The sequence below is a fragment of the Paroedura picta genome, chromosome 9, assembly GCF_049243985.1.
Source record: "Paroedura picta isolate Pp20150507F chromosome 9, Ppicta_v3.0, whole genome shotgun sequence".
Taxonomy (NCBI): Eukaryota; Metazoa; Chordata; class Lepidosauria; order Squamata; family Gekkonidae; genus Paroedura; species Paroedura picta.
In genome coordinates, this window is record NC_135377.1 from 44,967,037 (window position 1) to 44,985,643 (window position 18,607).

The 18,607-nt window shown below is 40.2% G+C and overlaps 1 protein-coding gene across 1 annotated transcript in view; it reads right to left on the reverse strand.

Annotated features, from left to right (window-relative positions):
- Positions 1-7,390: 7,390 nt before the first annotated feature.
- LAMA3 (laminin subunit alpha 3) overlaps positions 7,391-18,607 on the reverse strand; it is a 125,306-nt gene continuing 114,089 nt past the window's right edge. The window contains exons 66-75 of the mRNA XM_077352595.1: positions 17,440-17,571; positions 16,782-16,917; positions 16,097-16,260; positions 15,514-15,706; positions 14,956-15,096; positions 13,392-13,551; positions 13,013-13,143; positions 11,815-11,908; positions 9,829-9,948; positions 7,391-8,123 (exon numbers count right to left, since the gene is read on the reverse strand). Of these exons, the coding sequence (XP_077208710.1) occupies positions 7,978-8,123; positions 9,829-9,948; positions 11,815-11,908; positions 13,013-13,143; positions 13,392-13,551; positions 14,956-15,096; positions 15,514-15,706; positions 16,097-16,260; positions 16,782-16,917; positions 17,440-17,571 (1,417 nt within the window). The 3' untranslated portion in view covers positions 7,391-7,977. The remainder of the gene's footprint in view (positions 8,124-9,828; positions 9,949-11,814; positions 11,909-13,012; positions 13,144-13,391; positions 13,552-14,955; positions 15,097-15,513; positions 15,707-16,096; positions 16,261-16,781; positions 16,918-17,439; positions 17,572-18,607) is intronic.

The window sequence follows — 18,607 nt, forward strand, 5'->3', positions numbered from 1 at the left end:
AAACCTGGATCCAGCCCTATTTATCTAATAAAAGTTGATGGCATCTTGCTTTCTTGCCCTGTATGCTGAAATGACTGGGCTAGCCTAATTTCATCAGATATCGGAAGCAAAGCAGTGTCAGCGCTGGTTATCATGTGGTTGGGGGGCGACCAACTCACTGCAGAGTTGCAAGACAGAGGCAGACTCAGACAAGCTCTTGCCGTAAAACCCCTGGGGATCTCACATAAGTCACCTGAGATGATAGCTAAATCATTCAATTATAAAATGGTGAATTATAAATAAATAACTAAAGTTAGTTTAACAGTTCAGTCCTAAATAGAGCTGTGCCCTTCTACGTTAGGCTAAAGTATATTTATATGGGAATGTGTCATTAGATCTTCTGTGTCTTTGGTTGTATTTTAATGTAGCTGCCAAGGAAGCCCCAAATTTGATTGGAATTGTAGCACTGATAAAAAGGAGATGTTCTTCTCTTAAGCTAAATTACACATGAAATTGTTGTTAGCTCATTGGGAGAAAATATAGTATTTTTTCCTCCTTGGAGCTAATGGCGACTTCAGGGAGTATTTTACATTGGAGAAATGACATAGGACCACTACTCAAACCTAGTTCCGAGCCTCTGAGGACTGTGGGCTGTCTGCCATTGGAACATCCATCCTAAACTAATAAGTTAACAGCATGTCTTTGATGGTAGAAAGACATTTCCCTCACAGGTAAGAGTGTTTAATTCCAATTTACATTGTTTTAAAAATACAGTGCTGTAATCTGAAAGGTTTTGCGACATGTGCTTGGGAAAATAACGGAGTACAATATATAATTTAGGGGTGGGACTGATTCAAGCCTTCATTTCCCTTTTTAAGCCAAAATGTGAAAGTCTCTTCCTCAATTAAACGTATTGGATGTGCGCATTCAAGCACAATAATTTCCATGTACATTCAAGTGACAGCATTATCCATGGACAACAGCTGGGTTAGTAATGTTAATGCTTAGATAAGCCTTAGTCAAATGCCTTTGTGCTTGAAATTTCAAACACTGAAGACCAAACAATGTGCAACTAGATTCCTTCAATTTGTTTAAAAAGGGAAACCAGTCACAGGATGCTGGAATTCGGAACAGATAACTGGCAGGAGAGAAGCTGCTTAATCCTCTCTCTTCCTTCAGTTTATCTGCTCAGCCTCCCCCAGGTTCTTTTCTCCCTCATAAGGGAGCCTGTAGGAGGAAAAGCAGCACTGCCTTTCATGAAAATGTGCTTCTTTCACCCTGTATTTCTTTATGTGTGACTGTAATTATAGTATTATTTACTTTCTCCACAACATCATGTGATGAGGATATCTCATTATGACTGCTGCAATTAAACACAAGGAAGTTAATATTGTGCCAAACAAGAATATATTCAGTTGGAAAACAGATTTTAGTGGAATAGAAGACCAAGGCTCTAGGTTTCAGGGACACCCTTGAGATTTGTCAGAGGGAGAGGGAGGTTTCCAGCCGAGCAGTCTGAGCTCTCTGGTGCCACTGTACCTCTCAGCCAGTTGAGGAAGAAGCAGAAGACAAGGCCGCTGAAAGTACTGGGCTGGAGAACAAGAGGCATGCAAACAAGCCTACAAGTGCAGGTAGATCAGCTTGTGGGGGTCTCATAATGTTTGGCTGCTGGCTGGTGAGCATAGAGGTCTTCAGGTAGGAGTGCATGAGGCTGTGCTAGAATGCACAGGATCCATGATGATCCAGACTGGCCCACAGTCATCAATTCTTTTAGTTTACCATTGCACACTTGGCAGGCAACATCAGGGGACTCATAATTGGAGCAGGTGCTTTTCCTTTTTTTCCCCATGGAGATATCTGTGCAAGATCTATCTTTGCAGTACTGGGTCGAGAGCATAACTGAGAAAGCTATGAGATTAATCCCTTCTCAGTCCATACTGTTAGGAGAGTTTATTGAATAGAACATATCTTGCATTGACAGCTGCAAGAAGCATGAAATAAATAGAACCTGATGGGTTGAGTCCAAGCTGGTAATATTCAACACAGGAGGCCATTTTTTGCACCATCCTCATAGCGGCTGTAATTTCTGCTTTGACCCAAGAGTTACTTCTGACTTGTTGGTTTCCAATTCCTGGGCCAAATGCTGACCCTGCAGCACAGTGGATGTCATTATGTCTTTAACATACATAGTTCATCAGTTACTTGCCCCTTCACCTCCTTAGCTAGTTATATTTAGCAATTTCAAATTATAAACTGTCGAACGAGGCTCATCACCTAAAGAATGCTTATGTCTAGAGAAGAGTATGATTGCTTTGCTTTCCAAATGGCATTCTGTGTTTTTTCTTCTGCTCTTACATCATGTACTGCATAATTATGTTTGTATTCCTCTCTTGCTCCAAGGAACTCAGGGTGACATACATAGTCATGCTTGTCTTCACAACAGCTCTTGTTAGGTAGGTATAGCTCAGGCACTGGCCTAGGGTCATCCAATGAGCTTTAGGGCAGAGTAGGGATTTGAAGCCGTGTTTCCCCACTCTTAGTCACACTGGCAATATGATAAATGACATAATGTTTATGGTATGTCTGACATATTGCATGTAAAATGAAGCTTGAGCCTGTTAATTAGCAGTATTCCTTTGCAAGCAAGCTGTTTCCTTGCCTGATTATTTTCTGTACAGAGGGAGAAGGCATGGGGAAAATAAGATTCCAATTTGGGTGTCCCTGTTTTCCCCGAGCAAGAGCTCAACAGGGCTGTCTCACCCATAATAAAAGAAGAACCTGGCAGAGGTTTCCTTGTATTTTGGAGGTAATATGGAGATGTGGAAAGAGGGCTGTACAGATGGTGGATAAACCTTGTCAAACGTCTTCAGGCTACATTACTCTTTTCCCCTGAATCAGGCCATTTATTGTCATGAGGATGAATTATTTATCTGACACATGCTACATTCAAGCCAAATACTGAGGTGTGTAAGGAAAACAAAAATGGCTGGTGCTTTGTATGATAATAAAGCAGTCACCTATCCCCTGACATTTCCCCCCTTTTGTTCTCCTGGCACATTGCTGACTGTAGCCCAGTTTTTCTTCATACTTGTAAATGGAAGCAAAACATGCTTCCTTTAATCTCATAGACTAATGACTAATGTCATAAAAAGAATTGCTCACAGTATGCCACTGATGGCAGTAGTTAGTGGCTATTTCCTTCCCAGTGCTAATGAACTGTCATGCTAAGCTGTCATTACTGGATTAGTACAAGCACTATGGTGATGACAATAGCCAAAATATAAAAATGCTAACAAAATCCAATCAAAATCTTACAGAAGTTACATCAAAACCCATATGTGGTTTGCAGATGTTTTTGTACCACAGTTGTCATCAAGGTTGAATATGAGTTTATGGAACAATTGATTTGGATTGACTGGAGTGAAATTTGCAGGTCAAGAAGCAACAGTGAGAACCGGTCATGGAATCACTGATTGGTTCAAAATTGAGAAAGGTGTTCAGCAAGGCTGTACACTGTCACCTTGCCTATTTAATTTGTGTGCGGAACACATCATGAGAAAGGCAGGGTTAGAGGAGTCACAAATTAGGATTAAGATTGCAGGGAGAAATATCAACAACCTCAGATATGCAGTTGATACCACTCTAATGGCAGAAAGCAAAGAGGAACTAAAGAGCCTCTTGATACGGGTGAAGGAAGAGAGTGCAAAAGTTGGCTTGAAACTCAACATCAAGAAAACTAATATCATGGCATCTGGCCCTCTCAATTCCTGGCAAATAGATGGGGAAGAAATTGAGGTACTGACAGATTTTATTTTCCTGGGCTCCAAGATCACTGCAGATGGAGACTGCAGCAAGAAAATTAAATGACGCTTGCTCCTGGGGAGGAAAGCTATGGCAGATCTAGACAGCATCCTAAAAACCCGAGATATCACCTTGCCAACAAAAGTGCATCTAGTCAAGGCTATGGTATTCCCAGTTGCAATGTATGGCTGTGAAAGTTGGACCATAAGGAAGGCCGAGCGTCAAAGAATTGAGGCTTTTGAACTCTGGTGCTGGAGAAGACTCTTGCGAGTCCCTTGGACTGCAAGGCGAACAAACCAGTCAGTCCTAGAGGAGATCAGCCCTGACCGCTCCTTAGAAGGCCAGATCCTGAAAATGAAACTTAAATACTTTGGCCACCTCATGAGAAGGAAGGACTCTCTGGAGAAGAGCCTAATGCTGGGAGCGATTGAGGGCAAAAGAAGAAGGGGACAACAGAGAATGAGGTTGCTGGATGGAATCACTGAAGCAGTCGTTGTGAACTTAAACGGACTCCGGGGAATGGTAAAGGATAGGAAGGCCTGGAGGATCATTGTCCATGGGGTCGTGATGGGTCGGACACGATTTCTCACCTAACAACATTGTCTTTGACTGTATGTTGTAAGCCACTTCAGAAATCCTTGTAAATGGAAATGGGGAACCTAAGTATTTCAATTAATGAAGAGAGGTCAAAAACCCTTAAGTAGAAACCTTGTTATCACAGCGTATGCCAGGAAAAAATGGCATCCTTATTCTCTAACACCAGCCTTAGCTATTGAGACAGCTGCTGATAGAATATTAATGAACTCTATGTTTAGGACTGTATCATTAAATTAGTTTTAAGGCTGCCAAAGGAAAAGGCTAGCATTCTCTGAAACTGAGAGTCCTTAGACTGTCTCAGAGGTAGAAATTAAGCCTAAATTCAATTACTGAAAAGAGGTCTTCAAAGCTCAGCAGGAATCACTATGTCTGCCAGTCAATCCTTCACAGTGTGCTTTAGCTTTGGTTCAAATCACTGCTTTCTTAGGTCATTTCCATAGGCTCTTGCTCCATCTTGCATCCAAACCTGCATCAGTTCTAATGGAGCTTCCATGTGACACTATCTGGCCACTTTCTTTTGAGGTTTTTCCCCAACTCTGCTGCATGGTTTCAGAACAGATCCTACTTAAAACAGATTTGCAGAATTGTGGAAGTTTCAGCACCTCTCCACCCACATTCAGTCCTTACCTCTCTGCCAACAGTAGACTTTAAAATTGGGGTAATAAATATTTTACAATACTGTTAACATTACAGCAACACATAAGGTACCAATTTTTTTAAAAGACCAATGGAGACCTCTATAGAGGCATGGTAGGGAGGGGAATCTCCCTGTGGCTTTGGATTCTCAGTGGTAATGACAACAAACTGAACACTTCTCCTCTTCCCTTTCAGTGCAATCCTATGCAGTTATTCCACTAAAATCAATAGGCTTTGTTGTTGTTGTTAGGTGTGAAGTCGTGTCTGACCCATCGCAACCCCATGGACAATAATCCTCCAGGCCTTCCTGTCCTCTACCATTCCCCAGAGTCCATTCACTAGGCTTAGACTAGAGTAACTCTGCATAAGATGGTAATTTAACATTGTGAGGGATACGGCTGAAAGACTCAGCAAGTCTTCATGTTGGATATGAGAATATACAGAAATGTTGGGTATGAGAATATAAGCAGCATTATATAAAAGTACTCAACTCAAGATAATTTCAGTGCAGTCTTTTCTTTTGGGATTAATGCTTTTGGGATTAATATCAATGCTGTAATATCTAATGCACAAAGACATTTATGGTATTTGAACTGATTCAGCAAAACAAAAGTTTGATGTTATGCTTGCAGGTAAGAAACTATGTTTTTGGTGGACTCTGGTGATCTGCTATTCGGCTGGCTTTCCAAATGGAAGCTTAAAGACAGGTAGGAGGAGGCATGGAGAGTTAGTAGGACTGGTAATTGCTAGTCAGAGCTGCAAATAATCATTTGCTTAATGGTGCCCTCATATGAATGTAAATGCTGTGATCCCTTTTTAGGAACCAGATGCTCCCCTCCATGTTGTACAAACTGGAACAACGGAAAAGGCAGTAATGTTAGAAAGCAAGAGAAAGTGGCAAGAACAGCTGCATTTATCACCATGTTATACTACAAGTTCTGAGCAAACAAAGGGATGTGCTTCATTTATAAATGTGTCAGGGCTGCAGTGCTAACGATACATTCTTGGAAGTAAGCTTAGTTGACTAATATGGCATTTACTTCTGAGTAGACCTGCTTAGGCATGGTTCCTATGGAACGGCTATGTCTATTGTGATTGTTTAGGTTATAGACTGTGTACAATATCATCCAACTAATGGGCCCCAAGCAAAGTAATACTTAATCTGCTAAATCTGTTGATGTGCCCCAGGAGGCACTTATATTATTGTGTGTTTAGAAATGAGAAAATAACCATCAGAAATACAGGCCCAAAGGGGTAACTGCATGTTCTCTTTTAGGTGGGCCTACTAAAAATAGAAAGACTGTTTTTGGACCTTTTCTATGGACCAGTGTGGCTGTCTACAATTTTTGCATAGTGCATATGGCCATTACTTTCAGTTCTTTTTATTAGACAGCAATCTCGCCTGCCTTGTATAAACCAAACACATATCTTCAGAATTAGAATACTATTTGATGGGAATCATATTTCAATCCATTGAGAACTTTTCTTTCAGAAGTCTGATTGAAATAAATGGGGCTTGTACAACTAACTGAACATCTGTCATCTTGAAACCTGATGAATGACCCTTGTCCAAATAGCCTGGTTATGTATGCACCTGGGATTGTGTGCTGCACATTGTAACTAGCTTGGGAAAATGTGAAAAGGCAGTTTTGCATGACCAGCAACAGTTAGGCAAGGAAATGAAACCTGAGCTGCATGCACTAATCTCCCCATGAACACTTCCAAATCTGATGCACTGATCAGTCATGGTGTAGCCTGAACATGAGGTGCCTGTTGGCCTGTTGACAAGTGTTTCTTCTTGCTGGAATACTGTGCCTCATGGTAGCAACAGCATCATTGCACATCCTGCTGTGGCTGCTTGAGCAGTAGAAAATGGCAAGAGATTCTGCTCATATTTTTCATAATACTTTCAAGCAGTCATGTGTAATACAATAGGATCTTGTACTTATACCATTCTGTTCTCCCTCTACCTGTTGGCAAGTATAATCACACATGAATTTGTCTGTATAAGGGGAGCTTCAAATATACAGCTGCTATATCAGAATCTGTAAGTTTTGGTATACTTCCATATGTATAGAAATGTTTTGTATGTAGGGGTTACTTACATACAAGCAAAAAAATTAGATGTCATAAATAAAACCTATGACAGCAAAGATTGTATTTGTCAACACCTCAGTTTCCTATGACCAGATCTTTTTAAAACTGAAGACATTGAGGAGTGAACCTGGGGCCTTCTAGATCCAAAGCAGATGCTCTCCCACTCCAGCATAACCCCTGCATATCCCAGTGGTGCTGTTATTCAGGGAAATTATACTACACTGAAAAAATCATATGCATATTAAATCTTGTGCACCAATGAGCCTGTCCAGTGCTTTGTTTAATGCTGATGGATATACGGAATGTTTCAGTACAATAAACACAGTGGAGATTTTTTTAAAAGCAAATTGCATTTATTTGGTCATAGCCTTCTGAAGACTGTCACCTGTGGGTTCCCTCTCTTTTTAAAGTGCTTCAAATTAATGCTATTTTTGTCATTATGTAATGTACATTATAAAAGAACAGATTCAGCAACGTAGCATCATTTTTAAAAATATTTTTGATGACATTCTGCTTGCATTTCCCAAGTCCTCTAGTTCTAATTTGGATAGCATTTGTCTTTGGAAGAGCTGCAGGACTGGGGCTGTTATGTCAATGGAATCACTCTAGTTAGGGTTCACTGTGGCCAAGAGCAAAACCTCAACAAATTGTGTCATATATGAGGCCATTTTGTATTTCACGAAGGCTTTGTCACACATATCAAACTGTACACTGAAAAGCAAACAACATTTTGTGAGAAGCCTAACAATGGCAGCATGGGTCCTTAAGCCAAGATGTCCACAGATCACAAGGCGAGATGAGGAGGAGTGGAAGCAATTTGTGCAGTACTTTAAGAGCATTCTCCCTGAAAAGATCCATGTTAGACTATTAATTGACAGGGCACCCTTGTAAGCTGACAACACCATGGATGTCTGACATTTTGTTGACTACATGAGGTTTCTCATTGATTTTAACATCCTTCAGGCAGCCAAGGTACACCTCCTGAACGGGAAGCCATGGGGTTTTCAAATTAACTGTAAAGACAAAGAAGAAGCATGGCTAAATAAAGAATATGTGAGCAATGTGGTAAAGGCAAAAGTAGAAAGCAAACATCTGACTCAGAAATATTCTTCAATGTCTCCTTTCAATAAAAGACAGCTGGAATAAAATATTTTATACTCTCATGTATAAATGTTTTCTTACTTGTAATACATAAAACAGTTTTTAAAAACTACTTTGAATATAGCCCTATTTCAGAAGGCTACTTCCTTACCATTAAAATTAGAAGCCCCTTTTCTTGACTCCAATGGACTTAAAAGGGCATAATTCTGCTTAATATTGCACTGTAGGCTGAGCAGTTTCAGAATTACAATACAGGGACCGATTCCACATGAGGAATTTACCCCTGCACAGCCTCTCATTGCTTGTGGGTTTAAGTGCTGCTTCCACATGACATCGACACAATCATTGGGGTCCAGTTATTATGATCAGCCTATCAAAAATCTATCCAAACATAAAGGGAGATCATCATAAAAAGTATCCCAAAAAGGGTTCTAAGGAAATGTTTTATTGTTTTGTGGGATTCTGCAGCAAAGCAGAACTGAAAGGTTTTTTTTTTAAAAATGTTTTACTGTTGTGGCATTTCCCCATAGCAACGTGGATGTGTATTTTTTAAATTATTTTCGGGACAGAAGTTTGAGTCCCCAAAACAACCACTACGAACGGATTCGTGGCTTGCATTGATTGACAACCCAAGGAACAGGGGGAGAAGTTCGGGTTGTCCACACTTCCTGCTTCTCTGCAGCCTCATTGGGAAAGGAAAAGTTGCAACAAAGCAGCGGGATAATGTGGGAGGGGTCTCCCATCAGGAAGGGTGCAAACCCGTGGTTTCCTACGGCGTTTGCAAGCAGGAGGCGGTGCACGTTTTACGCCTCCGTGCGGAATCAGTCAGAGTTCTTTAGATGAATTTATTCTATGGCCTTATCTCTTGCAACATGCTATGTATCCCAGTCACAAATATATGTTTCCTCAATTCTCCAGTAGCAGTTAAAGACAACAGAGACTCCACTTACTCAACCCAATACTGAGACTTTATAACCAACAGAGAGTAGTGGATTGCAGGTAAGAGAGTTGTACAATGCGGAGGTGGCATGTTAAACATCCTCTTGTATGCAGAACAAATGCAACTGGTATAGTTCCATGTCTCATATTCCATGCATTTGCATTTTATAAGTATAGGTTGTAGGGAAGGATTTTGGGGTTGGGTGTGGAGGATGAGAGGGGTTTCTGAATTATGTTTTACTGTTTTACTTTATTTTATGGCTGATGTGAGCTGCTGCGAGCTAGGCAACCTAGGAGCGGCATCGTGAAAGCTTTATTATTATTATTAATAATAAATATTATATTGGCCCTTAAAAGTCCTGCATTAGATTGACTTTGGAGCAAATTTGTGAGTGTCCCCTAATATCTTAGTAATGTATAGTTCTAATTTCTATGACACTTAAGAAAATATAAAAAGTAGATGCCAGGAACAAAGTCATCATAACTTCCCATAGTTGGTTATTAGTTGGATTAGCCACTATGCACATTGCGTGTGATAAAGAAAAGCCTGCCTTTTCTACAACAGATGAGATACTCTCAATGTTCCCTTGATGGTTTCTTGCCTACAAAGCATATCCAGGATGTGCATGTGCAAAACAAATGCAGCAAAAATGAAAGCTAAATTGACAAGCATCCTACCTGGAATTTTCCCAAAATACAGTGATTGAGCTGGTCTGGGAGAAAGTACAGTTGATGGTCCACTTGTGTAGTTACTCTTCGAATCTACCTTTAGATGCACAATGTTCTGCTTCTGAGTTACTGTAAAGAATACAACAAATCAGTGAACATCTTTGTTCCACCAAAAATTTCACCAATTTTCTTTCTCTTTAGCTAACCCCCGTCTATATTAGGCAAATTTAGTGATCATATTATGTGCCTGGATTTAAGACCAAATAAACTACTGCTCCATGTAAGATTAGTTCAGTGTGGAACCCTTTCCTTGCCCATCTATTTTCCCCGATCTTTTTTCTCTCCATGCTGCTTTAACCATTGTTGGGTTCTACACCTATATTTACCTCGCAGATATGAACCTGGAGCCTTTTGGCAGGGGTGGGCTGGGGTGAGGGGGGAGAGCAGCTAGAGAAGAAGTTTCAATACAAAAGAGGCTTAAGAAAAGGGTTAAGCATTTCTTTCTCCTTGCCTAATTCAAGGCACTCTTCCAAAATGCACTTTGTAATGAGGAAGGAACCACTAGTGTAACATCATATTAAGATGAAGTGTTAACATATAGCCCATACACACAAGGGAATTTTTGTCGACATGTATTCTTACAGAAATGTCATTTGTAATGCTAGTCTACGTGCCTTCTTTCAATGATAAAAGCACATCAGATAAAGCAATTAAAACATAGAGACCAAAGCCAATACTTCAAATTCAGTCTAAAATTATTTAATCATTTTATATAGGGGTGAGTATGTGCATGTGCTGTGAAGTCACAGTTGACAAACTGTGATCCCAGCAAGAGATTTTCAAGGCAATTGGAAGCAGAGGTGATTTGCTGTTGTTCTCTTCTGCAGAGTCTTCCTTGGCAGTTTCCCTTCCAATACTGGCCCTACTTAGCTTCCAAGAGCTGATGAAACTGGACTATACCATGCTGCCTGCCCTTTCTTCATGCAGACCAACAAACATTTATTCCAGAATCATAGGATCATATTGTTGAAAGGTACCTGAAGGGTACCTGCATCTAGTGCAACCCCCTGCAGAATGCTGGAAATTCACAACTACCTGTGCACTACTGTGACCCTGATCCCATGACCAGATAATGCCCCTCCCAAAAAGAAAGTAGAACCCCTGCCCAGTCTGACTTGGATGAAATTCGCCTTCTGATCCCAAAGTGTTATTTCCCTGAACATGCAAGAAAGGGCCACAAGAGTCAAGCACCAAAACAATCCCTTCTGCCCACTTATAATCTGCCCAAATTCACAAAATCAACATTTCTATCATATGGCTATCTAGCCTAAGGTGACCAGATTTTAACATTGGTAAAGCGGGACACCATTGACCCGGGGGGGGGGGAGTTCTTGATTAAAAATTTGGTCTATATGGAGCAACAAAAAGTTTCATAGAATGCAAAAATAGTATTGTAATATACATATTTTTAATTTCAACATAAGTACAATTTGCCCGGTACCCCAGATGTCCCTCCAAAAGTGGGACAATCTGGTTAACTTAATCTAGCCTCTGCTTAAAAACTTCCAATGAAGGAGAACCCACCACCTCCCAAGGAAGCCTGTTCCACTGAAGAACTGCTGAAATGTAAAACAGTATCCCTAAGTTTCCCAGGAACCATCCTATTCAAGCAGTGATCAGACACAGCCTGACTTAGTTTCAACACGGTATCATGTGCCTTCCAACAATATTCCAGGGCCACTTCAGGATTATTCCAATATGGTTGATGGACTGAGATCATAATACATTTGCAATCAAGAGTTCATAATAGGAAGAAAACTAAAACACACTTAAGCCTTACATGCAAATTAGGTTATGCATTTAAAGAATGTCGGTTAAAAGGCACAAAATATAGTTTGTCTTTTTATTTTTAAAAAGGCAATAGACATAAAATTTAGGAGCACAAAAAATGTCTCTGACCCATTTCTAATGAACTTCTCAATGAATATGCGGTACCTGTTACAGTGTGCCATTTTCCATCACACAGTGACTGCTGAGGTGTGACAGACGTTGAAAATTCTCCAGCACCATTATTTCCAGAGGCAATCAGCTGTGAAGAAGTCATCTTTTGAATTACCAGTACCAAAAGATAAAACACGAGTGCAGACACACCAATATGCTACTATAAAGTCTAATTTTACCAATCATTTTATTTATTATTTGATGTTCAGCAAAAACCTCTCAAAGAAATTCTTATGCCACCCAACAATTATGTCCTACCCCAATAAAGTTAATTTCCAAGGACTAGGAGTCTGCAATTCTGGGGCGGGCTAGGCTTCACCTGCAGCATGGCTTAAATCATGTTGCAGGAGAAGATATCTCCAGGATCTGCATGCTGTGGGAAGGTCTTTCCCTGTTGTATGTAGATCTGGCCGGGAGATCTCAGCTCCGCTTCCCTCTGGCTCTGGCTCTTCTTGCACTTGGTTTAAACAGCCCCAGTCAAGCAGCTCAGAGCTGTCAGTTCCCACTGCTCTGGCTGATTCTGGGCTGCAGCTCAATTTAAACCTAACTGCAAGAAAAGCCAGCCCCATCTGAGGTGATGCAGAGCTCTCAACTCTCACTGCCTCAGCTGATCTTCAGTATAGCTGAAAAATCCAAGTAAAAACTGGGGAAAAAATCAGCTCTTATTTAGGCTCAGTTATACCAGATTATACCAACTATATTCAGATTCTCAAATCTGTATTCAGCTTAAATAATACCCCAAAACTATTCAGCGTAAATAATACCCAAACATTACCAGTGAGGTATTTTTCAAGGGGGAGGGTGTCAGCTCCGCTTATGCCAAATTCACACCCTTTACCAAGGAATTACTTGGATCAGGAGAAATATGATCCAAGGGAGTGCAAAAATCACCCTGCCCCCTATTTCCATTTGCAGAATTGTGATGGAAGAAGAAAGAGAGAATGTATAATGGTAGCTGTACACCCTTCATGCTGTGGATTGTAGTCCCAGTCTAAATTGGCTCACACATACCTAACAATCTAAGTTTTACTTGGGAACTCCCATTATGGGTCTCCTTGACAGGATCCAAAAGGAATGCAGTGTATAATCAAGCACTCCATAATTCAAGATCTCTCCCTGCCCCTTACTTCTCCTCCCCAATAAACGTTGGCACTATAGATCAGGAAAAAAATACAATGAATGCCAAACTTACTGTGCCTCGTTCCATGTAAACCGTTAAGTAGTTGCTTTGTTTACTGCCAGTATGGATTAAAATACCAGTCAAGCTTCTTGGACGAATGTTAAATACGACTGTATATTCCAAATCCCTCACAAAAGAGCTTTCTGAGATTACAACATAATTGGAAACAGTACATTAGAAAGAATTCCAAAAAATTTGAATTCAGTTCTATGTGCTCAGCTTGACACTGGGGCTCTTTGCTTACGAGTGTCAATAAAATAGGTCAGCACTACATATGCAGAGCCCCTCCCCATCCGGTAGAATTAGAATGATCACATAATCCTGTGCATAGTGAGAGTTACAAGTGAAAAAAGAGTTGTTAATTGGAATTAACAACTCCTTCAATACTCACCTATGACAATATGTCCCCCTTCGCTGAAGAAAGAGACTCCTTTTTCCAATGAGTTATCCAAACATGGCAGAACACCCTTGTTCTGATGATAAATATGTATGAGTTTGTCTCCCACATTAAAGTTTCTCAGGCAACCCACAAAACTCTTTTGGGGTACATTCTGAAAAATATAAGTTCAGTCTATATTAATGATTAACTGAGTCACATGATTTAACAATATATCACTTCCTGCAAAGTAACGGAAGAGTGGATTGGTAAATGCATCCCACAGTATTTAGGATAACTGTCACAAAATAAATTGTCAGCTATCTTATATTCTAAATAGTTGAGTGTGACCTATCTGTGGATGCTTAAATAAATGGATTGGGGCCACCCTGACTTAAACCAGTAGCTCTGCAAACTTGGGAGAACTCCAGGTTGGCAGAAGAACCTGAAACTGTTTAAAAAAATTATTGGGGGGGAGAGGTTAAATTTTCAAAAAAGGATTGTGTGCATATGTGCAGGCAGTGCTCCTACCCAGTGGTAGATGGCTGTAAGTCACTGCAGGCACAGTGGCCTTGGAGGTGGGGTGTAGCCAGAAGCTACAGGGGGCCCAGCAGCATTAGAAATGGTGTAGGGGGGAGCCACAGTGGGCCAGTGGAGGAGGCTGCAAACCCTGCTAGGCTAATCAGAAGTAGTTTCTACATTAATGGGTGGTAGCCAGGAGCTCTGCCAGGTCCAGCACCAGTAATGGTTAGGGTAAGGTGACCAGATTTTAACATTGGTAAAGCGGGACACCATTGATCGGGGGGTTCTTGATTAAAAATTTGGTCTATATGGAGCAACAATTTTTTTCATAGAACGCATAGAACACAAAAATAGTATTGTAATATATATATATATATATATATATATATATATATATATATATATATATATATATATATATATATATATATATATATATATATATATTTAATATCAACATAAGTACAATTTGCCAGGTGCCCCCAGATGTCCCTCCAAAAGTGGGACAATCTGCTCACAGGTTAGAGCTGCTGCAAGCCTGGCAGCAGTGAGGGGGAAAAGAAAAACTAATAGTCCCTCCGTGAGTATTGCAGGTCTCCACTTGTAATGGGTGAATTAAAAAAGCAAGAAATTCCATCTCCCAAAAGATTAAGGAAAGAACATGATTAAGGAAACCAAAACACAGAACAAAGGGGGAAGAGAACATATGAATGAAGACATCTGCAGAAAAGGCATAAGTAGAGGTCTAAGCCCAGATAGAGTGCTTTACTGGTCCCATCGCTAACATTTTTAGGGGTAACAACTCAAGTTAAACATAGCTAAACAACTTAACAATAAAAAAATGCTGAGGCTGACTATGTAAATGTTTACAGATGCCAACCTGGAATAGCCCTTACAAAAGCTAATTACAAGTAGCAGGTCTACTTGCTATGGAAAGTGACATGCTTTTGCTTATTTAAATACAGCTGACTTAAGCCTTGGGGTTAATGTGGGATGAAGGCTCAAACACATACACATTCTCTGAAGAGCCCAATCACCAACAAAATCAGCTCTTTACCTTCAGCCGCAATGAAGGAACCCCTCCTAGATAGATGGGTAACTCATTACTGACAGAGTAATTACGTGGAATGTTGCCTTCTTGAGCTCTTAAGCCATCAATGACAAGGCGTGCTGTCTTTTCAGCTATGCTGAATGCCACCTTTTTGGGAAACAAATATAACATTGATTAAATCTACAGCAGACACTATCAGTTTGAACCAATATATGCCACTATAAAAACACTGTTTTTATAGATTTTTAAAAATCTATTTCAGTGTTTAGCAAGCCTGGAATATTTTACATCTTTAGGAGTATACTGGTCTTTAAAACTTTTCATTTAATTCTTATCTTCACACGTGTTTCCACAGGAGAACAGTGGCTAGCATTCTCCACCCCACCCCGCCACCACCATGCCACTGGCAGCTTTGTCACAAGAGAATAGTTTACTGCCACAAGTGAAGAAGGCAAATGAGGAACCCAAGCCTCACTTCTTTAGATAGATACCCCACAGACTGGATGGGGGGGGACTCAGAAATTCTGGCTTAAATACTTTAACGGAAGCAGCTATTTCACTCACGTTATGCCATTGTCCATCATTGTATCTGGTGTTGCTTTTGATTTTCATCTTCCTCCCATTTTCAGCAACAAGTAAAAGGACATAACGTCCTTTTGACAGGTAGAGAGCCACATAACTGCGCTGTGGCGTCTCCCCCATGAAGAAGATCATGCCTCCAGACAATGATGTCCGTACTTCAATTGCAAAATGAGACCTTGGAAGTTATTGGAAAGGATGAAACAGAAATGCAGAAGCAGCTCTCAATATACCTTTATTCGTTTTCATTATACTAGCATAAACTACACACAGTGCTCTCTTTTAGGTTCCTCAGAACTTGTGAGATAGAAGATCATTTGCCCAAGGCTATCCAGTGAACTTCAAGGCTGAACAGAAATCTGAATCTGAGATTGAGAAACCCAGGAATGAGCTTTCTGGAAATATCCAAATAAATGCCATATTTCTTTCTGGTTTTTTATTAATGATAATCATGATAAATGATTTTATTATTACATGGCATAAAAAGTCCAATACTGAAATACCATCACAAAGATTCAGATTCTGCCAAAAAAGAGAGGGAGAACAAAATGAAAATTAATCTGAGTACCTGTCTCTTTGTGATATTCGGGGAGCTGCAAACAACAAATGAGTGCCAGGAGTATTGCCAAAGTGATACGCTCCAGTGACGAAATTTAACGGAGCACCTGAAGGACAGTCATCAGTGTTTTGCTTTTCACTTGTACCTGTCAAGTGGATGATGGGCATTTTCTTCTATAAGAATAAGAGAAAAGTTAAGTATTTGTTTTGGCGCCACTAGGATTTCATTTGGGATGGAGGTTATATGCTTCCTTAAGATTATCTTTTGATCTTACTCAGCATGTTTGAAAATCTAGATCCAAGGGAAATTAATAGAGGTTGTATTTCAGTTAATGAGATTAAACCTGATATCAACTAATCAGTTAAGTCAAATTTTTGGCTTGTAAATCAGGACACTAATCTTTATTATTAATGAATGAACTTTCATTCTAAGCACAAGAAAGTTTTGAAGCAGAACATGAACTCCTTATGATGGTCCCAGGTAATGTATGCATACTGCTCCACAATATTTTACCAACTTCAAGCTCTCTGTAATCTATCCACATTTTAACAAACTGTCAGTTTTTGATACTAAAACTCATAATTTTGTATCTAGAATGAACAAGTCAGCATGGGCATATTTCCCTAACTAGATAACATAAAAGAAGTTAGAGTTTATCAGCTTCATCAATTAAGGAATATCTTCTTTACAGAACCTTCAAATTGTAGGCATCTGTTAATTCTTTCAGCAGCATCAGCTGCGGTGGCTTCTTTATCATACAGGATCCTAAGGACACATCAGTCTTCAAAATATTACTCTTTAGATTTTGAACCTGAGGAATGTGTCCTGTTCTAGAACAGTAAGGAAAAATTGAATTAGTCAATTGGCTAAGAGAAACAGCCATCAAGCTACATGTGATATGGGAGCTCTGCGACTACCAGATGTGTAATTTGGCCCTTAAAAAGTAGCTGCAGAGCATTTCCAAATGTGGATCAAGACCATGGTACTAGGAAAAGAGGCAGTTAACGCCCATTTCCCAAAGGGGATTTCTTCCCAACTGGTTGTGAGGTGATTGTTTTATGGTTATTTTGATATGTTTCACCGATATCTCAGGAACTGATATAAGGTTAAGAGTGTGAGATACTAGAGTTAAATAATAAGTCATAACAAAGATTTCAGATGAACTTATAGTAGTATAGCCACATATTGTGGGAATTGGTACACCATGCACAAGCCAGTAATCCAGGGAAAGACTAGGGCACTTTCACACATGTGAAATAATGAAGTTGGAAGAACAAAAATGTTTCGACATGTCACATGACCAATCCTACGTAATCAGTCTCTGTATGGAAACCCACATGAATTATATATACCTTTGTATGAAGACATTGGAAATACAACCTTCAAAATTGTTCCCACCCATTTCTATTGGTAGACTTGACGTTATCATTCCAAAGATTCCTTCTATTGTTGATTCGGGCACATCATCAACAAGCAACCTCAGTCTTGAACAAAAACAAAGAGGCAGAGGGTAAATTTTCAGAGCTAAACTATCAATCTTTGTAAATTATTAACTTTTGGTTACATTTAATTTATTCAACAATTTACTTCAGTGGCATCTTTTTTTTATACTGGTCTGTGATTAATCCAGGGTTCCCAAAGTGGGAAGTATACCCCCCCCAGGTGTAGTGGAAGTACCTAAGGGGGTGATGAAGAATTTGGGGGGAGACAGTAGGGTGGGCAGTAGGGAGACAGCAGTCTAACTCTTCCTGCTGTGGCTGCATTTTCCTAGCAAGTGATGTTCTAAGGTAGCTTGCCATTGCATGCCTCTAGGTAGAAGCGGCCCTGGACTTCCTTGGTGGTCTCCCATCCCAGTGCTGACCAGGGTCAACCCTACTTAGCTTCCTGAAGAAAATGACAACTTCAGGAAGTGGCCTGGAAGGGAACATATTCCCTTCTCCTCCTCAGACTCTGTCCTTCCCAGACTCTACTCCAGATCTCCAGGAACTTCTTGACCCAGGGTTGGCAACCCTTCCCCAGAAATGTCCACCTTTGGGAGGCTGAAAAATCCTTCCCCTGTTTGCTCCTGGTCATGGGATTTTCCATTGTTTGCTTCTCTCCCTCTTCCTTCTCTCCTTCTCCCCCTCCTCCCCATCTGTCTTTCTCCCCAATAAGGACCCAAATTACTTTTACAAATATGTTTTTCCAGACTAAAATATGGTCACTGCACAACAACAAAAAAAGAAGTGTAGGCAATAGAGCGTGTTTTAATTTTTCAGTAGACCTAAGACCAGGAAAGAGTGTGTGTTTGTATGTGGGGGGGGGGGGCATTAAAGATGTGGCTTGGGAACCAAGGGGGCAGCACCTGGAAAAAGTTTGGGAACCACTGATTTAGGCAATGTTCCCTTCCATGTTTCTGAGTAAATGAATCCAAAAAGGGTAAGTAGTATAGATATGATCTCAGACCCTCTGCCTCATAGGAGTTTTTGGCAGCAATTCACATCTTGTTTAAAAAGGGAGGGTTCTTTCAATTGTGCATGA